Source organism: Geotrypetes seraphini, chromosome 12, assembly GCF_902459505.1.
Source record: "Geotrypetes seraphini chromosome 12, aGeoSer1.1, whole genome shotgun sequence".
Taxonomy (NCBI): domain Eukaryota; kingdom Metazoa; phylum Chordata; class Amphibia; order Gymnophiona; family Dermophiidae; genus Geotrypetes; species Geotrypetes seraphini.
Window position 1 is genome coordinate 106,720,213 of NC_047095.1, and position 26,195 is coordinate 106,746,407.

General features: G+C 40.9%; 1 protein-coding gene across 1 annotated transcript in view; it reads right to left on the reverse strand.

Moving 5' to 3' along the window:
* Nucleotides 1–26,195, reverse strand: part of LOC117346249 (vomeronasal type-2 receptor 26-like) — a 64,380-nt gene that overhangs the window by 19,158 nt on the left and 19,027 nt on the right. Inside the window, exons 3-5 of the mRNA XM_033915650.1 lie at nucleotides 21,399–21,677; nucleotides 15,201–15,866; nucleotides 12,574–12,807 (exon numbers count right to left, since the gene is read on the reverse strand). Coding sequence (XP_033771541.1) covers nucleotides 12,574–12,807; nucleotides 15,201–15,866; nucleotides 21,399–21,677 — 1,179 coding nt within the window. The remainder of the gene's footprint in view (nucleotides 1–12,573; nucleotides 12,808–15,200; nucleotides 15,867–21,398; nucleotides 21,678–26,195) is intronic.

Consider the following 26,195-nt stretch of genomic DNA (forward strand, 5'->3'; position numbering starts at 1 on the left):
CAAGTAACTTGCCATTAAGTTTCAAGTTTTCAAGTTTATTTAAATTTAATGGTTCGCTTAAAAATTCTAAGCGAATAACATTACAATAAATATAGGGGTAAAAACAGTTAAGATCATTTTTGTGAATTAAAAAACATATTCGTGACCACTTAACAAAACAGACACTACTGGGATGGGTGGGAAAAACATGAGGGATAAAAAGTTACAATATTGTTGTGTCCTCATATATAGGCGAAGAGAATTAGATGGGGTAGGATGGGACATTGAGGTTGGGGTACCTGAAGGTAGAAAGTTTTCGAAGCTTATGATATTTTTATTTGATGAAAGATGATTCCTATTTAAGGGTTAAAGGAAACTTTAAACAGGAATGTTTTTAGATTAGTTTTGAATAAAGTGAGATCTTTAATATTTCTAATGTATAAAGGAAGAGAATTCCAGATAAGTGGGGCTTTGACTGAAAAAATATCGTGTCGCCTAGTTCCTATTATTTTCAATGATGGAACCATAAGTAACTCCTGACTATTAGACCGGAGAGAGCGATTTGAGCAGTGGGGAATTAATAAGCGGTTAATAAACTGAGGTTCGTTTGTTGTAGTTGTCTTAAAGACTAATAAAGCTATTTTATATATTATTCTCTGGTTAATGGGTAGCCAATGAGATTTCATCAGATATGGAGTCACGTGATCGTATTTCTTTCCATGATGTATTAATTTTATGGCGGTGTTTTGAATTATTTGTAAACGTCTTTGTTCCTTGTTTGTTATGTTTAATAATAGGGAATTACAGTAATCTAATTTGGATATTATGAGTGAGTGGACTAAAATATTTACTGATTTTGGCTCTAAGTACTTGGACATTGAACGGATTAGACGCAAGCAGTAGAAACAGTTTTTAACTGTGTTATTAATATGTTCTTGGTAAGAAAATTTACTATCGATGATTACGCCTAAAATCTTAAGTGAAGTTGCTAATTCAATTGGTGTGTTGTTGATCGAAAAAGGGATTGATAGTTTTAGGTCTTGTTTTGAAGGAAAAAATAGAGCCCTTGTCTTGGATACATTAAGTGCAAGTTTATTTTGTACTAGCCAACTTTTAATTTGTTCTAATTTTTGATTAATTTGAATTATGTCATTTGGATTTTCCGGGTTGAATGCATGAGTCAACTGGATGTCATCTGCGTAAGCATAGGTGGTAAAACCTATGGATTGGCTTAGGTTAAGTAAGGGAGCTAAAAAAATATTAAATAAGAGAGGAGACAAAGTTGAGCCCTGGGGGATACCATAGTTTTGGGAAAAAGGTTTTGAAATTGTGTTGTTAAAGCGTACCGTAGAAGTACGGTTAGAGAGAAAGGAGGTAAACCATTGCAAGGCTAGATCGCTAACGCCTATTGAATGAAGTCTGTCGAGTAGAAGAGTATGGTCGATTGTGTCGAATGCGGCTGAAAGATCAAGTGAAAATAAAATTACCGAGTTGTGGTGATCAAGATTATATATGATATTGGTAGTGAGCCCAATTAAGGAATACTCTGTATTATGATGTTTCCTGAAGCCTGTTTGATTGGGATGTAATGTATTGGTAGAATTGGCAAAGTCTGATAGTTGAGTGAATATTACTTTCTCTGTGATTTTTGCTAAGAATGGAATATTAGCAATTGGACGGTAGTTAGTGGGGTCGTCATGACTGATTTTATGGTCTTTTAATATAGGAGATATTATTGATGCTTTCCAACTTTTTGGTACTGCCCCTGATGAAAGACTTTTTTTAATTATTGAGTGTAATAGCGGACCAAAGCAAGAAAAATATTTTTTTAAAATCAAGGGAGGAATGATCTCTGAGGGAGTGTTTTTTAAATTAATTTTTTGAATAATTGATTTTATTTCATCTAACGATGGAACTTTAAAGTTAGAACATTTTGCACAAGGGATTAGGTTATTAGTGTGTAACTCCGAGGAGTTATTGGTAGTATCAGAGATAAAGTTTTTACGGATGTTTGTAATTTTTTTGCAGAAAGCCTCTGCCAAAGTTTGAGCTGAGAGATTTGAGCATTTATTTTCGTTTTGAAGTTTTGAATTGAAGGATTTTAAAATAGAGAATAAGATAGAAGAATTTCTGGCTAATTTAATTTTATTTGAGTAGAAAGTTTTCTTGGACTCGTTGATTTTATTTTTATAGTATTGAGATTGTTCTATGAAAGCTTTTAAGTTTACGTTATTTTTGTTTTTCCGCCATTTTCTTTCTAGGGATCGTAGTTGCCTTTTAATTAGTGAAAGTTCTGGTGTATACCATGGATTTTGAGTTTTTTTGTTGGATATTGTTTTATTAATTAGGGGAATCTCTTTGTCTAAAAGGAGTTGGATTGTATCGTTCCACGAATTAAGTTGGTGTTCAAGGGTGTCACTTTCTGATAAGGGAGGCCTTGAAAGAAGGAAAGAAGAGACTGAGGAGAGTTCTAATTTAGTATAATCACGGTAAGTAATCTTCTTGGGTACTGGAATTGGATTTATTTTGTTGTTTATCGTTAACTCGAAAGATATTAAGTGATGATCTGACCAGGGGACAGGAGTATTTAAGATGTTATTGCAGAAAAGATGCTCTGATTTGGGGATAAAGATCATGTCCAAGGTATGTTCGGCCTTGTGTGTAGGTTCATGGATGAGGGGGTAGAAGTTAAGTATTTCTGTGTAGGTTAAAAGCTCTTTTGTGAGGGGGTTAGAAAGTTCGTCAAAATGAAAATTGAAGTCTCCTAATATTAGAGGAAATTCGGAGGTAGAACTGTAATCGAAGATCAGGTTTTGAAGAGAAAATAAACTATTCTGATTTATTGGAGGTGGAATGTACAATAAGAGTATATCTAATTTAGGAATAGAGTTAAGCTGGACCTGTAAGAATTCAATTTCAGTGTTTCCAGTGGAATATTCGATAGTATTTAGGCTATCCTTTAAGTAAATTATGGCTAACCCACCTCCTTTTCGGTTCTGACGATGATTGAAAATAAATGTGTAATTTGGTGGGCAGCAGTAGGATAAATAAGCTTCTTCGCCTTCAGTTAGCCAAGTTTCTATTATACAAAGTAAATGTAAACCTTCTGTGATAATCTTTTCCTTTACTAAGTGATATTTACCTTTAATAGATCTGGAATTTATAAGTCCTAACTTTAGTTTATTTGAATTGGGTATGAAAGAGTTGGAACGAAATGAGGGCAACATAATAACGTTAGAGGCGTAATTATTGTTATAGGTATTGCCTTGTTTTAGTTGAAGTGACTTAATTAGTACCTGTCGTGGTTCGAATGCTTTAAGTTTTGGAGGCCGGTGACCCCAGTGAACAGGTATATGTGAAGGCTCACTTGAGCCCTGGCTATATAGGTTCATGGTTGACTCAGAGATATGAAAGCTAATGATCGCTAGGAAGATAGGCACTATATGGAAAAGATTAATGTTAATGAATTGATTATGAGGTCGTTTATGGCTAGTGGGGGTGTCAGCGCACTCAGGCTTCGCACAAAGGCGCGCGGCGAAGGCGCGCGCCTTTGCGGCATGCGCCGCAAGAGACGTGACTTTAAATGTCATGTACCAGGGTATTAGGGGGCGGAGTCCTCGGCGCGCCGCTGCTGCGCGGCGGCGAAAGGTCAGGTGAGAGACTGCAGAAAAGAATAAAACCACAGTAAAATAACAACAATAAAACAGCAACTGAAACTCGAATAGTTGAAATTAAAATTATGGTTACCGTTTAAACAAATTAAAACATTGAGCAGCTATAAAAACAATAGTAAGCCAAAGTGCCGTGAACAATAAAACAAGGAGTGATCCTGTAAGGCCTATCAAGATTTAGATTTTTTGTATACACAATTTGATTTTCTGTCTTTGACAGGGTTTAAGACCATGTTAAAGTCACCAGCCACAATGAGTTTTGATTTGGCATCTTCCATCAGTAACTCAGTTATGGTGTGGAAGAAATCTGGGTGATCTATATTCGGGCCATACAGATTAAACAAACAATACCTCTTACCTGCATGACAGATTGTAACTTTGACCCAATGGCCATTGAGGTCAGTGGAGGAAGATAGAATTGATACAGTGCTAGTATTCCTTATTAAAGTAATTACTCCACCCTTCCGGACTATGGCAGGAGAAAAATACGATGGCAAGGCCCATGGCAGGTGAACCTTAGCTGAAGCGGCATTATCTAAATAAGACTCTTGTATCATGATGACGTCAGGCTGTTGATTATCCAGATAGTCTAAAATTTTCTTTAATTTGATTTTGTTATTAAGACCTTTTGTATTCAATGAAATAATTTTAAGAGACATGACAATGGTAAGGGATTCTCATGTATATGAGTGAATATGCAATTAGAAAAATATTATAACAAAACATCTCACAGATCAAAGAACATATCAGATCATGAACAGAGAAAATACATTCCTCAGAAACAAGTAATATACCCCATGAATTAAGAAAAGTGACAATAAGGTCACAACATATCAACTGTGTGAGTGCAGCTAAGGAAGGCAGGACAGCAGTGAAGATCCTTAAACTCCCTCCTCAATAATCATAATACAACATGCAAACAAATTAGATTGTATTACAGAATGCTGTAGATGAACAAAGCAGAAATATGACAAAAAGACAGCAGAGGCACACCACTATGACTTTAACATAGGCAGACCTAGCAGAGCATATACTGATAAACCAGATAGCTTCAGATAAGATGCAGCTGCCATATAGACAGCAGAGCAAGCAATCAAACCTGATTGGAGTTGGAGATTGCTGTTCAATAAAGGTAGCCAGCTCATCCGGATTGATGAAATCTTTGGTTATATTATTCAGTCACTCTTATACGTGCCGGGTATAGGATACCAAACCTTGCATTCAAGGATTTAAGCTACAGCCTATATGAGAGGAGCTGTTTGCGGCAATGGGCCGTAGTTTTACTTAAATCTGGGACAAATAATTTGGTGGAACCCTCGTGCTTGATCGGGGCTCTTATCTTCGCACACTGCATGATGTCTAAAACATGTTGGTATTGTACTAGCTTGAGCATGATGGGTCTAGGATGTCGATCGCCAGCAGCATGGGAAGAAGACACTCTATGTGCCCGCTCGATTTGGAATTCTCTGTGAAAAGTGATATCTAGCAGTTGTGGAATCAAAGCCTCAAGTTGTTTGATAAAGTCATGATCTCTCCCATTCTCTGGCAAACCCAGTATGCGGATGTTACATCGCCGAGATCTATCGTTGCTGTCTTCAAGTTCCCTTTCCAACAGGGTGATACGATTTGTCTGCTTCCGTAACTCAGACACCTGAGTCGTGGTCGCATCCATTTAGTTTTCCAGCATGCCAACACGTGTCTATAGCTGAGCAAAGTCCGCCGACATACTGGTTATTTTATCATTAATTTCATCGGTGCAGGCTTTCGTGTCGGTGGCTAATTCCTTCAGCTCTTGAAGCTCCGCCAAAATCTTGTAGCTATTATCGCCAGCAGAAGTGGGAAGAGGCACCTTTGATGGGAAAAGCGGTTCAGGCTTATGCCGTTTGACCACTTTTTTATCTGACATCATTGCAGGTAAGCAAGGAAATCAACTCTTTGTACCTTCAGATAAGTATATTTGCATTCCGCTGTATTTTAAATATGAATTTGATAATGCTGTTCGCCAAAGGACGAGGGAAAACGCGGGAGCTCAAAGATCAAGCTGCTATCTCATGCGGGCTCAGCAGCGCCCCAGCCTACCATGATTTTTACCATAAATGGAATAGATGCTACTGGTCTATAGTTGGTTATTGATGTTGCTGATTCTTTACAATTTTTTAGGATTGGGGTTATTATAATATGACCATTATTGGTGAGGAATTTTTCATTGTTTAGGTTATTGGTTAGATAATTCAATAGAGATAATTTAAAGTCTAGTGGAGCTGCTTTCATAATCTCTAGGGACATGAATCCAGGACACAATATGATTTAGAGTATTTGTTATATAATTTGATGTAGTTATTCCAATCTAAATTGTGGAAGGAGCTGCAGATCATGTCCGCTGGTATTTCATTTCTTTGTATATCAATTCATTAATGTTCATATGCAACAATTGTCGAGTAGTTTTTTCTTAGGTTTTTGATTTTTGAGTCAAAATGTTGTGCTAGATCATTTGCTGAGGGTAGTTTGGTATTATGCATGGGTTGAGTGTGGCGTGTGGTGTCAAATAAATTTATAACTATGTTGAACAGTTCTTTTGTATTGGCACCTTTTGAGCTAGTATTGGATGAGTTAATTTTGGATGAGTAAAAAGTTTTATGTTTTTCTTTTATCTGTTGTTTGTAGAGTTTTATGTTGGAACTCCAGTTGCTTCTGTCTGACAGTTTTCCCATTTTTTTCCAGATTCTTTCTAATTGTCTTAATGATTATTTCATTGTTAGTTCGACGTCAAGCCATTTGTTGTATTTGTTTGAGCATCTTTTGCTTTTTCGTATGGGGCAATTTTATCTAAGATGAATGTGCTAGTTTTTATCCAGTGAGCATAGAAGTCCTTCTTCTTCTTCTATCTTCACTTGTAGGTCATATTGTGATCAATATTCTTCTGGGTTGATATGGCCCCTTGTGAGGTGTTCTCTTTTTGTCCATGGGTGTGTCTTAGATTTTAGCCGAGTCCAAATTAGATTGAAATAATAAGTGAAATGGTCGGACCAGATATCATAACACCAAGTGCCGTCCGAGAGAGAGATGGGAGGGTTTATGATCTCCTTTATGGACATCGCTACCACATCTAGATGATGGCCTTTTTCTTGTGTTTGAGTGGGTGAAGGGAGATTGTAATTGAGTAAAGAAAGAAAGTTTTTAAAGTCTTTCACTTCTGGATTGTCTATTTCATCTCCTACGATTAGATTATGTGATGAACTGATTAAGGACAAATTCGCAGAAGTCCTCTCTAGCTTTTGGCCAGCTTTTCGGCGGAACATTGAATAGTATACAAGAAAGGGAATCTTCTAGTTCCTTATTGCTAATTTTACAGGCTAATATTTCTAATTTGATTGCTCATTTTGGAATCCAATAGTTCAACTACAAATCCTTCCTTGGCGATAATTGCTAAACCTCCTCCTCTTCTTCCTTCACGATTTAACATGTAAATTTTAAAATTATCTGGTAAAAGATCATTTATTATTGGGTGAGCTTCAGACAGAAGCCACGTTTCCGTTAGGAAAAGATAGGCTATTTGCTTGTTGATGATCCAGTCTTTAATTAAGAAAGCTTTGTTCCTAACAGATCTGGTGTTAAGATATGCACAGGGAACGGAAGTAGATGTGATAGGTTTGGTGGATATAGTGGTTCTGATAGGTTTAATTTCCATTATCCTTTTATTTTTTGGGGTACGTTGATGTCTTCCGTTGCTTGAGATTACCTTAATATGGTTTGGTCTGTCTTCCTGTTGGTTAATTATAAACCTAATGGGTAAATCAGGGTAATGGGATGAGTGTAGCTGTGCATAGAGTGACTTAACATCCTTAATATTATTTCATATTAAATAGATTAGTAGGATCAGTAGGAGATGCATGCTTGTAGGTTAAACTGACTCCTTCTTGTCCTAATTGCTAGTTGATGTTTCTTTTACTTCCCGTTTCTAGGAAAATTAATTAGCAGTGAATCAGATAGCCCTAGATCAGATTCAATAACAGGTAAATTAAATTAACAGTTAAATTAGTTAAATAGCAGAAAATCAGATATTTGATATTGGTGCTGATTTTAAGTCTCCCTGCTGGTTCAGGGGAGGGGGCAGATCAATTTGCTTGCCTGCAGGATCGGGCTTCTGCTTCTCTCTCCTGCCCGTTGGTATCAGTGCTGATGATTAAGTTTCCCCGTTGGTTTGGGGGAGTGGCGGATCAATTCGCTTGCCTGCAGGATTGGGCTCCTGTCTGCTGGTATCGGTACTGATTTTAAGTTTCCCCACTGGTTCAGGGGAGGTGCGGATCAATTCGCTTGCCTGCAGGATTGGGCTCCTGCTTCTCTCTCCTGCCCGCTGGTTTCGGTCCAGGGTACAATTTGGATGTTTGTGGCAGTACTTGGAGAGACCTCCCATGAAAGAGACGTGGAAGATCTGATTGACAAGTCGATGAAGCCTTCTGCCCAATATGCGGCGGTGGCGAAAATGGTGAACAGAATTCTAGAAATGATAAAGAAGGAGATCACTAACAGATCGGAGAAGATTATCATGCTGCTGTACTGGGCCATGGTACGCCCTCACCTGGAGTACTGCGTCCAGCACTGGTCACCATACATGAAGGACACAGTACTATTCGAAAGGGTCCAGAGAAGAGCAACTAAAATGGTTATGGGACTGGAGGAGTTGCTGTACAGTGAGAGATTGGAGAAACTGGGCCTTTTCTCCCTTGAAAAGAGGAGACTGAGAGGGTACATGATTGAAAGATTCAAAATACTGAAGGGAATAGACTTAGCAGATAAAGACACCCTCTACAAAGTAGGGAGAACGAGAAGGCACTCTCTAAAGTTGAGGGCACTCTCTAAAGTTGAAAGGGGATAGATTCTATACAAACGTAAGGAAGTTCTTCTTCACCCAGAGAGTGGTAGAAAACTGGAACACTCTTCTGGAGCCTGTTATAGGGGTGAACACTCTCCAGGGATTCAAGACAAAGTTGGACAAGTTCCTGCTAAACTGGAATGTACACAGGTGAGGCTAAACTCATTTAGAGCACTGGTCTTTGACCTAGGGGCTGCCGCGTGAGCAGACTGCTGGGCATGATGGACCATTGGTCTTACACAGCAGTGGCAATTCTTATGTTCTTATGACCTGTTTTAACACTGCATACATGCCACAAAGGTACCTAAATTGACCAAATGACTACTAGAAGCATAAAGGTATGATATCCCACTCCACCAGCGATCACTGACCTCCTCCCACCCAGATGCCATGCTTGCACCCTCCTTTCCTCCCACCCCATATCTCTTTAAGGGTCCTTTTACTAAGGCATTCTAGTGTGTCTTAGCATACTCTAAATGCTAACATGTGCTAATGCTTGCTAATGCATCCATTATATCCTATGGATGCATTCACATGCGTTATCATTTAATGCACACAAATTTTTAGTGTGCACTAAGATGCACCAGCAAGCCTTAGTAAAAGGACCCCTGAATCTTCACCAGTATGAACAATTTTTCAAGTCTGCTTCTCGTGCCACCCTTGTCCCTCTCTGAAATCACTTCTAGGTTGTGGATCCAGGAAGTGACATCAGAGGGAAAGCCAATGCTATCTTTTGGTGCAAACCTACCATTTTCATCACCTTTCTCTGGACCGCTTCAAGTCTTTTTAAGTTCTTTGCCAGATATGGTCTCCAAAATTTAACACAATACTCCAAGTGGGGCCTCAACATCGACCTGTACAGGGGCATCAATAACTTCTTTCTTCTACTGGTTATGCCTCTTTCTATACAGCCTAGCATCCTTCTGGCATTAGCTACTGCATTGTAACAATGTTTCTTTGCCTTTAGAACTTTAGACACTATCACCCCAAGGTCCCTCTCGCCATCTGTGCATATCAGCCTCCTACCTTCCAGCAAATAAAACTCCTTCTGATTACTAATCCTCAAATGCATTCCTCTGCATTTCTTTGCACTGAATTTTAGTTGTCAGATATTATACCATTCCTCTAACTTTTGCAGATCCTTTTTCATGTTTTACACTCCCTCCTCGGTGTCTACTCTACTACAAATCTTGGTATCATCCACAAAAAGGCAAACCTTTCCTTCTAATCCTTCAGCAATGTCACTCACAAACATATTGAACAGGATTGGCCCTAGCACCAAACCCTGAGGGACTCCATTACTCACCTTTCCTTCCACCAAGAAAATTCCATTAACCACTACCCTCTGGTATCTATCCATCAACCAGTTTCTAATCCAGTTCACCACTTTGGGTCCTAACTTTAGCCCATCAAGTTTGATCAGGAACTTCAAATCTAAGTAAATTACATCTAGCATATGTCCTTGATCCAATTCTCTGGTCACCCAATCAAAAAATTCAATCAGGTTCATTTAGCATGATTTACCTTTAGTAAATCGATTAAACCAGCTGAAAATTTCTAAAGATTTGCAATTAAACCAAAATCATCAACTAATGCAAATCATCCAGATATATGTTGCAAAGATCCTTCACAACAATTTCTCTAGTGGTACATCCTGAGCAGTCAGAAGCGGTACCCCAAATACATCAAGGGGCTAGTTTGCCACTGGTGCTTCCTCATAGGCTCATGGACCACTTTATTACTTTTTATAATTTTTATAGCTTATAGTTTATCTCTATATTTAATTAATACTTAGCACCGTGTTTAATAAATACTTTGAAAAATGAATTTTTTTTTTTAAAGTCCTGGTTCAAAAAAAGCTAACACCAGGGATAGCAAGCCGCCGACGCTGACATGCATGTTTCATGCATTAATACTGCTTCAGGGCAAGGCAAAACTGCAATAAAAAACATAAAACATAATTGTTAAACCCAGTTTTACCATGCCCTGAAGCAGTATTAATGCATGAAACATGCATGTTGGTGACAGTGACTTGCTATTCCTGGTGTTACCTTTAGTAAAGCCATGTTGCCTCAGATCCTGTAACCCATTAGATTCTAGGACTTTCACTATCCTTTCTTTCAGCAACACTTTCATTTTTTTTCCAATAGCCAAAATGAGGCTTACTAGTCTGTAGTTTCCCGCTTTTATCTATGTGGCCACTTTTGCGATTAGGGACCACATCTGCTCTTCTCCAATCCCCAGGAACCACTCCTGTTTCCAGAGATTTGTTGAGCAAGTCTTTAATAGAACCCACTGAACCTCTCTGAGCTGCCTCAGTATCCTGGGATGGATCCCGTCTGGTCTCATTGCTTTGTCCACCTTCAGTTTTTCAAGTTGTTCATAAACACTTTCCTCCATGAACGGCGCAGAATCTACTCCATTTTCATTGCAACTTTGCCATACAATCTGGGTCCTTCTCCAGGATTTTCTTCCGTAAACACAGAACAGAAGTATTTGTTAAGCATGTTTGCTTTTTCCTTATCTCTCTCCACATGTTGGTTCATAGCATCTTTTAATTTCACATTTCCATTTTTCATCTTCCTTCTTTCACTAATATATCTGGTGAGCACCCTCAAAATGTCCAAACTCAGATTTGGACATCATATCAAAAATGCCCCTCCATACCTCTTAGGAAGTAGTTATCAAACTGCATTATGGCTATAAAATACATTACATGCAAGTTGTGTTGACTAAATACAGGGAAATGCAAGTCACCATGGGTTACATCTAATGATATGAAAAAAACAAAAATTATGTAAAATAGCTTATTAGTATGTAAATAACACAACGCAGCTTGCAGTGAAAATTGCAAGCCATGTTATTGCTTGGAACATTAGGCTACAAAGCCATATCCTGATGCTCCTTGGCATCTGTGTGGTTCCAAAAGGGGTAGTCCATCCTAGGTATAGTCCATATGGAGATGATCCCAGGGCTGGTGCCTTTCCCTACTGAAAACAGCATCCCCAGCCCCAGACTTCACAACTTGCTGCTCTACTGGCATCAGTCCTTTCTCTCTGCCATGTCCTGCCTTCATGGAAGCAGGAAATGGATAGGACTGGCAGAGATAAAGGGCTAACATTGGCCAGAGAAGTGTGATGTGAAGGCTGCCACTGCTGCTGATGGAAGATAAGTTTTTAGTGGTGGAAGGATTAGAGAGAGAAGGTACCTATCCAGCAGGAGGGATGAATGGAAGAGAGGAGAAGGAAGACCAGTGAAGGGAAATAGAAATGCCAAACCATAAGGAAGGGAGGGATAAAGGAAGTGAAAGGAAGGATTAGAGATACCAGATGACGGAGGGGGAGGAAGAGATGGAAGGAGATGAGATGAGTGAGATACCATGGAATGGGAGAGGGAAGGAGACATATGCCAGGTCATGGGATGGAATAGAAATAAGTAAGGGAAGGAAAAGAAGGAGACACCAGAGGATGGGGAGGAGTGGAGACAAAGGAAAGAAAAAAATAGAGAGGGGTAAAACTACAATGAATCACATATAAAGGAGAGAAGTGGTGCAGGCTAGATGGAAGGGAGAAGAGGTAGACAGTTTATGGAAGGGCCATAAAATAGGGAAGATGCCATATAGAAGGGAAGAAAGGGAAGACCGTGGATGGAAAAAAATAATGAAAAAAAGATGAGGAAAGCAGAAACCAGAGATGACAAAAAGTAGAAAAATATAAAGTTGTATTTTATCTGTAATTCTAAATGTTTATAAATAGAAAATTTAAATAAGGTAATTTTTATTAGACTAATTTTGATACAATTTTAAACTAATTTTTGGAGATTAAAAACCCCTTCCTCAGGTCAGAACAGTATACTGTAACAGCAGTATACTCTACTGACCTGAAGAAGGTAGATTTGGCCTCTGAAAGCTAATTGGAAAATGTATTGGTCCAATAAAATTGTATTTTCTTATTTTTCAAATTTACATCTGCTATCTGTATATTTGAACAAATAAATAAAAGCATGTGAAACCTCCAGCATTGCAAGATACAGTATGCAATATTATATCACTCTCACCTGGGTAAATGCAGCCTCCCACACTATCACTTTTTCATTGATTGTGAAATCCTCCCCAGGGGGAGCAAAAGGTTTATAACTTCCAACAATTTCATGCTTCACTGTTCCATTGGGCAGATATAGGGGATTAATAATATCATAATCCATGGGTAGGTCTCCATTCTCATCAAAAGTTATCTCTTCACCCAGCACGTTCTTAAAGTGAACATTCCTTAGATAATGATGAAGCTAAAGAATAAAGGACACATTTTCAGGAATGCCAATTTTCCTATAATTTATGTATTTATTTAAGAACATTTATAATTTACCAGTCTGATGGTCACTCATGGGGTACAGGTCTTCAGAATTGTGCACAGTATTCGACATGAGGTCTCACCAGTCTTGTACAATGGCATTAATATCTGTTTTTTCCTACTGGCCATTTCTTCCCCTATGTACCCAAGCATTCATCCAGCTTAAAGTTTCACTCTCACCATTTCAATTTGTTTTGCCAATTTAGATCATCACCATAATATCACATCCACGTCCCACTCCTCTTTTGTACACAAAAGTTCTTCTCTCCCTAAACCAGTGGTCTTAATGCATGGCCTACAAGTCAATAGGAGCCAGGAAGGAGAAGGAGGGGGAGGAGATGATACCCAGGGATAAAAGAAAAGAGATAGAAGAAATGCTGTTTATGGATAGATGGGAATAGGGAAGAAAAAAATAGAGAGGGAATGGCACATGTGGATGGAAGGAAGGGCAGAGAAAGGGAAGAGATAGTATACATGGGATAGGAAGGGAGGACATAGAAAAATAGATAGATTTTAGAAGGAAACAGAAAAATGGAAAAAGTTTAACGTTAAAAGCTAATGCCAAAGATTGATAAAGGGCAGAAAGTGAAGAAAAACATAGCAAATGGATAATAAGGCCCTCAAAATGGAGTTAAGAGCAGACAGAAGGAAGTGCAACCAGAGACTGGGACATATTATTAGAAAAATATAATCAAAAGACAACGAAGGCCTGAAAATGATTTTATTTTCAGTTTAGTAATTGAAATATGTCAGTTTTGAGAATTTACATCTTCTGTCTATATTTTGCACTGTTCAGGAAGAAATGCATTTCTTTCTATTTCTCTGGTGTTATACTGCATGCAGAGTCTGGCACAGGGGTGGGCAACTCTGGCCCTCGAGGAACGGAATCCAGTCGGGTTTTCAGGATTTCCCCAATGAATATGCATGAGATCTATTTGCATGCACTACTTTCCATGCATATTCATTGGGGAAATCCTGAAAACCCGACTGGATTCGAGTTCTCAAGGACTGGAGTCTGGCATCTTAGAGCTTGATTTGTTTATATTATGACTTTTAGTTTGTAGTCCTGTATTTGTATAGGGTTTATCTGTGTTCCTCACATGAAATCAAGGTCAGGTGTTCTGGCAGGAATAGATGTTCTGAAGTATTATTTATGCCATGGCCTCAAGTTGGAAGACATTCATCACTTTTCCTTCAGCCCTTTTAGACCTAAATGGCCCTTGCTTGAAAATTAGTGAAGACCACTGCCCTAAACTGTACCATTCCCTTGGGCTTTTGCAGCCTAAATTCATGACCTTGTATTTCTTAGCATTACATCTTAGCAGCCAAATTTTAAACCATGTCTCAAGCTTCACTAGTTTTTTCCTTTGTTATCCACAACATCAGGGGTAGTGTCACCCACCAGGCCTCTAGTCAGGATAGTAGAGGGCGCTGGTGGGGACTAGATTCGGATCCCCGGCATGTTACCCTGGAATTAGGGTAACCCTTAGGAGTAAACTCTGGTCTGGGCACCTGCCTCGGGCCACCCGGTTGGCTGGCTGTATTAACCCAAAATCACCACCACACAAAACAAGTAGTGAAAAAAAAAAAAGTAGTCTTTATTTAGCCCTTTCACTGGGCTTAAAGCAAAATAGTCAGGCTGGCCATTGTAAATCACAAAGGCAATCCACACCAGTTTTCATGAAAATAAAAAAACCCAAAAACCCGCAACAACTTTACAGAGAAACATGCAATGCCAAACGGAAAGATAATACACCATAAACTGCACCACTGAGTTGTAGCTGGTTGCAATGGCTTGTTCTGCAGGTGGTCTCACAGGTTTAATCAGGTCTTGTAATGGCTTTATGCTGGTAAATACTTCAAAGAAAGGAAGGTTGTTCCTTTTCCTCCTGGTTGGAGTGGTAAGCTTGCACAAATGAGAAGAAATTCACAAATTAGCATTTATAAAAAAAACTCAAAGGAAATGCCAATCCTCTTGGTCTAACTCCCAGGGCTCTTGACCCTTCTCCCCAGGAGCACACTCCCAGTAGCCCACACCTGGCTGCAATTACTGCCAAATGGTACAGTAGGAAAAAACCTTCACAGCCAAAAGAAATGCAGGAAAAGAAAAAAACTCCCAAAACATTGATGGGGGAAAAGAAACAAAACTCCCCAAAGTCAGCTTCCTGCTTCCCCCTATAGAAGCTTCTGCTTCCCAGCCCAAGTTTAAACAAAACAGGCAAAGGGGGAAAAACCCAATCCAAACAATTCAGGGTTTTAAACTTTCAGGGTCCTACCTCCATAACTTCAGGAAGGTAACTAACCTCCTCTGGCTCACAGGTGGTATACCCAATCTGGTGGTTCCCTAGAGATTTGGGGTGAAGCCAGTCCCTCCTCAAGCATGTCCACTTCTTGGCCCAACCATGGCTCAGCTAAGCACTGCTTTGCTCCCTTGGTCCTTTCCACCAGTTCCTTCTGCTGCTTCCAGCACTGCTCCTGAGGCTGTTTCACCTGCTTCTCTTGCTCCTTCTCCGGCTCCTCTTCTAGCTGTTCCAAGCCCTGCATTTTATGCTTGGAATCACCATGCCCGCAGTACCTGGAGTGGAGGAGGGGAACTGATTGTCTAAGCTGAGGAGCCAGGCTTCCTCCATACTTCTTTTTAAGGGACTGTCTCAAAATAACAGGCTTCTCTTTAAAAACAGTAAACCTTGGCTTAGAAATAAACCTTTGTGTGTGGCTAGGTAACCAGTCCCTGACTTGCTCAGCTTCACTGTTTGGGGAGTAGGCAGCTAACTCCTGACTATGGCTACTGACCTGGTCAGCTCTTTTTGTAAGGGACTGTAAGTTCCTAATGCTGCCTTTTCTTGGGAGTAAGCCAGCACTGGTGCTGGGTTGGTCACAATTCCCCCCACTTAAGAGCTGGCTACTCTGTGAGCCTAGGGATCCCTCCGTGTTCTCTGGGATCCGGGACAATATAATGACGTCTCCAATTTCTGTTCCTCTTAGCAGGAGGACCTAAGGTAGGGACAGGATCACAAAAATCATCTGGCCATTGCAATACTGGATACTTTTCTGCTCCTTCTCTTCCTGGGCCTTCACCATAACTCCCTTCTTCCAGGGTCTTCACCCTCTGGGCTAAGGTTGCTATAGTCTCAGAGGTTTCTATCTCTACATATTTTGTGTTCCCCCTTTGTTCTTGTAACTCTTTCATCCCATGGCCTACTTATTTCAAGGCACCTTCCATTTTCCCTAACTGTGATTTATATTGTTCTAATTGGGTATTAAGGCTTTGATTTTGTTTTAGTCACTTGCCTGTTTCCCCTTCTTTTATTTTCCATTTCTCAATCAGGGTGTCCATGCTTTTTATCAATTCTACCTGCTGTATTTGGTTCTCACCTCCCTGCTTTTCTAACTGGGCAAGCTGGTCAGTCACTTGGGCTAGAGCCTTCTTAAAGGTCTCCGCCTCTTGTTGGGTTTGGCTTAGGATTTCCTGCCTCATCTCTTTGTCCAGGATATCCCTAACCTCTGTAAGGGCCTTTATTTCTTCTCTTAAGCCCCCAAGTTCCTCTTTTTAAATTGGGTTCCTCGGGCTTGGACTCTGTCCCTTGTGCTTTGTCCTTACTCAGGAACTCTCCTTCTGGGGCCTGTTCCTGTATCAATATTGCTGGCCTGCTGGTGGTTCCCCAACATTTTTTTATTCCCCTGCTGGTTCTGAGGCTGGGCACCCTCAGTGGACCCAAAACCTCTTCCTTCCTAGGAACTTTCCTAGGAACCTTCCTAGGAACTTTCCTGCCTCACTGGCTACCTGGGAATCTAAGAAGGCTTCAGACATGGATAGGGCTTGGGTAAGATCTTGACAACCCTGCCTATGCAACCTACCTTGTAGGTTTTGGGGCATAGCTTCTAAAAATTGCTCCCGCACTACCTCGGTAAACACAGCTCTAGGATCCCCTAAAAAAGGTTGTAGCCAATGCTCTGCCAACTTGGTTACGCATTGCAGCAGCGCTCTAGGTCGCTCTTTCTCCCTCATCTGAGTAGATCTGAAGACCTGTCTATAATGTTCTTTCGTGTAACCTAGGAAATCTAACAAATGTGCCTTAATGGCCGGATAGTTATTGGCCTGCTCAGGTGCAAGTGTCTGGAAGGCTGCCAGGGTCTCACCCGCGAGACACAGCAGTAGCCGGACAGCCCACTGTTCAGGTGGCCAACCAGCCGCAGTAGCTATTCGCTCAAAGGAATTTTAAAAGTCATCTGGTGAATCTTCTGGAGTGATCTTATGTAAATTCAATACATTTAAAGAGTTTTGTCCCACCGTAGGTTGGGTAGGTACCACTCCTAGCACTGGCGCTGGTACAATCCTCTGTGTTGGCGCTTGCAAAAGTTGGAACATAACTTTAGTCTGCTCTCCCATCACCATGACCAGTTCATCATGATGTCTCTGCATGGCCTCCTGGCCTGCTCGCCACAGCTCCTGGCTGGTCTCGAGAACTTTGCGCAGGTCATCACTCTGTCATTGCCGCTCACCAGCCAATACTGCTAGCATCTGAGGATCCATCGTGCTGGTCTGTGGGAAAAACAAGACTACAACAGGACCCAAGTGCGGTACCTTACAGTAGCCCTTGGCCTGTTACCACCCTCACCAGCCCCTTTGCTTGGCGTGCTTACCACAGCGCTGGTAGGTCTACACAGTTGTGCTCTTAAGGGTGCACAGCCCTCTGCATGTAGCTGCCTGGGTCTCTCCTCCTCAGGAAGCTCCGTTCTCAGGTATTGCTATGCACTAGCCGATCCACTGGACCGACCGATTGCTTCCACCGCCGTTATCCACACGACATTCTGTTACCTCCTTAATTGGAATGACTTTTATACTGCAGTCCACAGCTCCACTCTCCGCCAAGAGGAATAAGACAAAACCAATTTCAAGAGTCTTTAGTATATCCCCACAATAACATGTAGAAGCAGGTTGGAAAAAAGAGGGGGAAAAAATTCCCCACTTGCAATTTTCCTGCTCTTCTAAGGGGGGCGCCAGATCCCACTCCTGATACCAAGTGTTGCCCACCAGGCCTCTAGTCAGGACAGCAGAGGGCACTGGTGGGGACTAGATTTGGATACCTGGCATGTTCCCCTGAAACTAGGGTAACCCTTAGGAGTAAACTCTGTCCTGGGCACTTGCCTCAGGCCACCCAGTAGGCTGGTTGTATTAACCCAAAATCACCACCACACAAAACAAGTAGTGAAAAGAAAAAGTAGTCTATATTTAGCCCTTTTACTGGGCTTAAAGCAGAATAGTCAGGCTGACTATTGTAAATCACAAAGGCAATCCATACCACAGTTTTCATGAAATTAAAAAAACCCAACAACTTTACAGAGAAACATGCAATGCCAAACGGAAAGATAATACACCATAAACTGCACCACTGAGTTGTAGCTGGTTGCAATGACTTGTGCTGCAGGTGGTCTCACAGGTTTAATCAGGTCCTGTAATGGCTTTATGCTGGTAAATACTTCAAAGAAAGGAAGGTTGTTCCTTTTCCTCCTGGTTGGAATGGTAAGTGTGGTCTGGCTTGCAAAAATGAGAAGAAATTCACAAATTAGCATTTATAAAGGGACTTTGGACCATCTGTTATATTTGTTTATATTAATATTTTGGAAGTCAATTTGGGGACAAATAAATTTAGTTTTAGATTCAAATGTTCCATTGTCATATGAGGCTATAATTTGTGGAACAATTTTACATGTGAAACCCACTCTAGATAAATATGAGTCATCTATATTTGATCCTAACAGGTATAGCCATTCAATTGATTACAAGTAATTGGAAGAACCATGATAGAATAAATTATATTTTTTGGTAGGTGAATGTGTGCACTACATACAGATACGAACAAATTAATGCAGAGTGTAGGGGATTTAGTTAGGTATTCAATAAAATTTGGAGCCCCTTGACTAAATTTGTAAAAACATAATAATGTATTTTCATCACATCTTTCCTTTGGTTTATTTATCTTTACATATCCGGGGGGGGGGGGAGAGGGGGTGTTGGGGGTTGGATGGAGGGGAGTAAATATTGATAGTGTTATTTGGGTAACATTACATTAGTGACTTCTATTCCCCTTGTACCTTGCAGGTCTAAGCTGATTACAGTACAAGATAGCTGGACATTTCCAGGAAGTTATAATTTGGTGGATGCTTACAGTTCTAAGCGGATTACAGTATAAGATAGATGGGCATTTCTGGGAAGTTCAATTTAGGGGATGCTTACACAGTAGATGCAGGGGAATTACAATTTAGGGGACGCAAGGCAAATGATGGGATGTATCAATAGAAGCTTCATCAGCCGCAAACCTGAAGTCATAATGCCACTCTACAGAACCATGGTGAGACCTCATCTGGAATACTGTGTGCAATTCTGGAGACCACATTACCGGAAAGATGTGCTTTGAGCTGAATCGGTCCAGCGGATGGCCACTAGGATGGTCGTAGGACTCAAGGGTCTCTCATACGAAGAAAGACTGGGTAAACTGCAGCTCTATACCCTGGAGGAGCGCAGAGAAAGGGGTGACATGATTGAGACATTTAAGTACGTCACTGGTCGTGTCGAGGTGGAAAACGATATATTCTTTCCCAAGGGACCCTCGGTTACAAGGAGGCACCCGCTCAAACTCAGAGGGGGGAAGTTTAGTGGTGACACCAGGAAGTATTTCTTCATGGAAAGGGTGGTAGATCACTGGAACAAACTTCCGGTGCAGGTGATCAAGGCCACCAGCGTGCTCGATTTTAAGAATAAATGGGACATCCACGTGGGATCCCTACGAGGGTCAAGTTAAGGAACTAGGTCACTATCACTCAGACTCAATGGGGTGGGTCAATAGAGTGGGCAGACTTGATGGGCTGTGGCCCTTTTCTGCCGTCATCTTTCTATGTTTCTATGTTTCTAGAAGCAGGGGAATTACAATTAAGGGAACGTTAAGTAGTGGAGGCAGAGGGGGATATTGAGGAAGGGAGGAAAAAATTGAGGATTACTAGTAGGGAAGAAGAAATTTGGGGTACGATACTTGATAGGGTCATTGGGGAGATATTAGTAGAGTGGTAGGCGGTCAGCTGGTAGTTTGCGTGAAGGGGAGATAAGAAGGCTGTATAGTTTTTCTAAATAGCAAAGTTTTGATTTCTTTTCGGAATGATTTATAGTCACATGTAGTTGTCAACAGGTTGGAGATGCAGGGGTCCAGCTTTGCTGCCTGCGTCTTTAGGAGGCTGTCATACATCTTCTTGCGCTGAGTTCCCTTGAGTGGTGGGTAGGAGAATAGGATCTGGGTTCTTCTTAGTCTGGATGTGCGGTTATAATTCAGACGGTTGTTGAGGTAGGTGGGTGCATTCCGTTTATTGCTTTGAATAATAGACAATAAAATTTGAATTGGATTCGAGCTCGTATCGGTAGCCAGTGAGATTCCAGGTAGGCATTAGTGATATGGTCAAATTTTCCGAGTGAATAGATCAGCCTGAGGGCTGTGTTTTGAATGGGTCTATAATTGGCTTATCAAGTTTGCGGAGCATGGAAGGTAGAGGATATTGCAATAGTCCACTAGTCCTAGGACAAGGGATTGGACTATGATCCTGTAGTGATCTTTTTCGAAGAATTTTCTTATTTTCCGAAGGTTGTGCATGGTGAAAAATGCTTTTTGGGTGGTTTTGTTGATTTGGATTTGCATTGTGCAGCATCTATCAATCGACACTCCAAGGATTTTGAGAAAGGGCTATAAGCGGTATTTGGTGACGTTTATTTCTAATTCTGTTATGGATGGGGTTTTGTCCTTTTTAAGTAGTAGAAATTTTGTTTTGTCCGAGTTCAGTTTCAGTTGTGATCTAGCATCCATTCTTCCACTGCTACCAGTGTTGTTTTTAGGTTGCCTAACGAGGTGGGGTCTTGGGTGTCGAAAGGGAGGAGTATGGTTATATCATCTGCGTAGCTGAAAGATGTTACGTTTAGGGTATCTAATGTGATGTTTAGGGTATCTAGTATTCTTTATTTGTATTATATATTAGGTTATATTCTGCTATTATTATATGCATGAAACTGATATTATTGAATGATATTTATGTTACCTGTACAGATATTAGTGTAATGTATGTAATACTTACTGTTCTTTCATTTGTATGACATTGTTTTTGATTAAAAATCAATAAAGAATTAAAAAAAACAAACAAACCTCAAAGGAAATGCCAATCCTCTTGGTCTAACTCCCAGGGCTCTTGAGCCTTCTCCCCAGAAACACACTCCCAATAGCCCACACCTGACTGCAATTACTGCCAAACGGACCAGTAGGAAAAAAAACCTTCACAGCCAAAAGAAATGCAGGAAAAGAAAAAAAAAATTCCAAAACATTGATAGGGGAAAAGAAACAAAACTCTCCAAAGTCAGCTTCCTCCTATAAAAGCTTCTGCTTCCCAACCCCAGTTTAAACAAAACAGGCAAAGGGGGAAAGAAAACAAACAATTCAGGGGTTTAAACTTTCAGGGACCCACCTCCATAACTTCAGGAAGGTAACTGACCTCCTCTGGCTCACAGGTGGTATCCATGGCTTCCCAATCTGGTGGTTCCCTGGAGGTTTGGGGTGAAGCCAGTCCCTCCTCAAGCATGTCCACCTCTTGGCCCAACCATGGCTCAGAAAGGCCCTGCTTTGCTCCCTTGGTCCTTTCTACCAGCTCCTTCTGCTGCTTCCACCACTGCTCCTGAGGCTGTTTAACCTGCTTCTCTTGGTCTTCTCCCAGCTCCTCCTCTAGCTGTACCAAGCCCTGCATTTTATGCTTGGAATCGCCACGCCTGCTGCACTTGGAGCAGAGGAGGGGAACTGATTGTCTAAGCTGAGGAGCCTGGCTTCCTCCATACTGCTTTTTTAAGGGACTGTCTCAAAATAACAGGCTTCTCTTTAAAAACAGTAAACCTTGGCTTAGAAATAAACCTTACCTGAGGTCTCCTTTGTGTGTGGCTAGGTAACCAGTACCTGACTTGCTCAGCTTCACTGCCTGGTGAGTAGCCAGCTAACTCCTGACTATGGCTACTGACCTGGTCAGCTCTTTTTGTAAGGGACCGTAAGATCCTAATGCTGCCTTTTCTTGGGAGTAAGCCAGCACTGGTGCTGGGTTGGTCACAGTGTCTACTCTATTTCAGATTTTATCATCCACAAAGGTAAATCTTACTAGATAGCCCTTCATCAATATCATTTATAGAAGTGTTAATAAGAACAGGCCCAAGAACCAAACCTTGAGGCACACCACTGGTATCATTCCTACTCTCTGTCACCTTCCAATCAACCAGTTCCTGACCCAGTCTGTCACTCTAGGGTCCATATTTAGGGCACTAAATTTATTTATTAGACATCCATGGGTGGGCCATTAGTGTAGGCAGACTAGATGGGCCGTGGCCCTTTTCTGCCGGCATGTTCTATGTTTCTAAAACTGTCAAAGGCTTTGCTAAAATCCCACATCTAGCATTCTCCCTACTCACCGTGTCAATTCTCTGGTCCCCATGTCAAAGAAATTGATCAGATTTGTCTGACAAGACCTGCCTCTAGTGAATCCATGTTGCCTGTGCTTATGCCACCTTGCTTTTCCAACTTTAGTGCCACCTTATTAAAATCTTTAGAATATTAGGAGTGTTCTTCAAAGAAAACATGATTTTGAACTAGTGCCACATGAAATTTATTACCATCTTGCACACACTATGCATTTATCCCTCTCACCTTTGAATCTCACAATGCCATTTTTGCACTTCCTCCTACCACTAATTTCTCCAAAAATATCCCCCCCCCCATTTTACTGTGTTGACTATTTTTTCCTTCTATTTGCATCTTTACTTTCCTTACTAATTGACCAGCCTATTCTCTAGCTGGTTGGACATTGATTTTGGGGGATTGAATGACCATTTTTTTTAAAGGGTTAATTTGTAGTATGTTTACTCACATACATGTGTAAAGGCAAATGTTCTGCTAGAGCTAATTTGGGCCTAACTTTTGATCTTATCCTTGCTTTGACCTGTGGCCACAAAGCGGTGGTGTTCTGGACCACACCTCCTCTTCAAGCCCGGTATATGTCTTACTTATACCAGTCTCTTGTGGTACACACCACAAAGGTTCTTGCCTGTGATGCGCAATGCTCCTTAGTACACTCCTTTGTGCGCAAACTGAGTGCGCCAAAAAGCAGAAATCTTTGGATTGTATTTTCAGTAAGTTTCTTCTTTTAATTTGCCTCGTTATAGCGGCAATTCTATGGAAAAAAAACATTCCAGTACACTGGGGACACCGACCACCTAATTCCTACATGTATGCCTCTATATCCTCTTATCAACATAACATTATCCAAATACCTACTCTGGTGTCCTCTAAAAGCAATTTCCAAGCAAAACACCGCAAACATCTGAAAACCTGGCTTTTCTCAAAAAATGTAAGTCTCCCTCCAACTTAGGAATCAAGGAAACTCTTATATCTTGGCATACCAAGTCCTCTAAATTTTCTTCACACTTCTACCTCTAACCCTCTGTTGTAGTTCCTTCCTATTTCTCCTACTGTAAACCGCGTCGAGCTCTACGAACGTGGAGATGATGCGGTATACAAACCTAAGGATTAGATTAGATTAGATATAGACCTTATAAATGCAAGATCTATAAAATGTAAGTGCCATATTACTATTAAAGATTCCATCATTCAAAACTCATTAGACATATTGGACCTGATTCTGAAAAGTGCTCCAAATTGTAGGCAGCTGTAGGTGTTCTACAGCTGTCTAATCAGCCAATTGGGAGGCACTTTTTCTAAAAACAAATTCTCCCCAGGCAGGCTGCCTATAGTGAAGGTGCCTCCAGGAAGCCTACAGAGACCCGCAAGCCCACCTAAGGCTAGGTGGTAGCCTTAAGCGAATCTAGGCGGCCCTATGCGTCTTCCTACCAGAATGGGAGACGCTTACAATGTAGGCTAGCAAAATGCTTGCCTACCTGGTAAGTAGACGCAGCCGATGTACTTAATTGCAGCAAGGATCTCCCTGCCATGATTAGTATAGCAGCCAAGGCTATGGCCACAAGTCTCCCCTCCCCTCATCGATCACGGCAGGAGGGTGCCCAACCCCTCCTGCTGACCCCTCAATGGCCATCCTGAAAATCGCGACAGGAGGGTACCCAACCCCTCCTGCCAGCCCCCCCAATGGCCCCCAAGATCACCGGCAGGAGGGTAAAAAGAAAGTGTGTTTTATGGAGTGAAAAATACAGTACCTTTATACACTATGAAGTATATGGTAAGTGTAAAATCTTTTTTTTTCCCTTTCTTTTTTAGAATGTGCTTCTCAAACCTGACCCATTGACTCTATAGCTGGGCAGATTTTCAGGATATTCATTATATGCCTGCTCCTCAAAGTAGGCAATTTCTCTCATATACTGTATATTAACTGTGAAGATCCTGAATAAATCCAATTTTTTGTCTAAAGGGGTAAACCAAGGCTGGCTTAGAGATGCTCTTCTTTAAAGACATGCATGGCCCACACGACAAACAATGAAACATTTGTGCAAGTACACTAACCCTGGAATACTATTTAAAAATATACAGTAATTATAGTTTCCTAAAATTAGTTACATTAAATGAAAGTGCAACACCTACTATAAATTTTTAAGCAGCATAGGCAAGTTAAGACAATGCCAAAATTTTGTCAATGAACAGCATAAATAAGCTTAACTAGTACACACCGATTTGTAATTTATCCTTTTAGGAATACACATGCATGAAGTTTAAACAAATCCATTAATTTAAACAAACTTAAATGCAGGTTTGTGTTTTTTTGTTTTATTTTTTACAATATGAAGGTGGTTTATTTGTGTTAATTATTTTTATTAGCTCTATAGTGCCAGCAGAGTCACTGTTGTGCCAAAAGCCCAGGATATAGCACTACTCAGCATCGGGAGTGCAGAGCCATCCTCCTCTTCTTCAGCTGCTTCCCCGGTAAGAAAGGCACTTGCCTTGCCGGAGCCCAGGAAGAGGTTTCCTGCGTCCAAGGCAGAGGGATCCTGCCAGAATGATAAGGACTGCCAGGATTTATTTTAAATTCTTCCCTCCCTCCCTAGATGGCTCTCCTACTATTTCCGGGCCAGCAGGCGCACAGACTAGGAATGCGGAGTTCAGGGCAAGCTTTCTGTGTTCCCACCTGGCTCCACGCCATTTTCTGTATGGCTGCTGGCAGTTCTCACGAGTCCCGCAAGAGCTGATGCCAACCATTCAGAAAGTGGTGTGGGCCCAAGTGGGAGTGCTTAAAGCTTGCTCCTGACCTCTGCACTCCTGACTTGTGCACCACTGGCCAGGAAATAGTAGAAGAGCCATCTAGCGAGGGATGGTTGCATGCTGGACCACCAGGCTGTTTAAAAAGGTACGACAGTGGCAGGTGTTTGTTTCGAAAAGGTAGTGTGGCGGGTGTATGTTTTAAAAAGGTGGTGCGGTGGCAAAAGATGGTGTGGCGGAGGGGGTGTTTGTTTCAAAAAGGTAGTGCAGTGGGTATATGTTTTAAAAAGCTGGTGCGGAGGCAAAATATGGTGCGGCGGTGGGGGTGTTTGTTTTAAAAAGGTGGTGTGGCAGGGGGTGTGTGTGTGTTTTAAAAATGTGGTGCGGTGGTGGGGGGTGTTGTACAATGGTACGGGGGGGTACAAATTTTGTATCTTTGCTGCATAAGATGCACCGAGATTTCCACCTACTTTTGGGTGGAAAAAATGCGTCTTATGGAGCAAAAAATACGGTATTTTGAAAAAATTATTTAATATTTTCGGTAAATAAATTCCAAGTTTCCAAGTTTTCCAAGTTTATTAGGTATTTTTGATTTATCGTCTATTCAAAATTCAAGGCGATGTACAAATAAAATAGTTGGTAACACATTTGCAATTATTCACAAAATTATTTCAACTATCGTGAAGGAAGGGATCATCCCCCAAAACTGGAAACACTCAACTATTCACCCAAAACCGAAAGACCCAAAAGGAAATTTGAACGATTCTACCAACTTTTGACCAATAGCAAAAATACCCTTTATATCAAAAATGATGGAAAAATAGTTTTTAATCAGGTCTCTGAATTATTTGAGAAAACGGGAGCTTTACACCCATATCAAACAGGCTTTAGACAACATCATTCAACCTAACACTCTTTAATAGGTCTGACATCCTCCATTCTTTACTTTTTGGATCATCATCAATCTGTTCACCTCATATCCTTAGATTTATCATCAACCTTTGACACTATAGATCATCGTCTCCTTCTAAGCAGACACAGATCCATAGGAATAACCGATAATGTTTTTCAGTGGTTTCAGTCATCAAAGGTA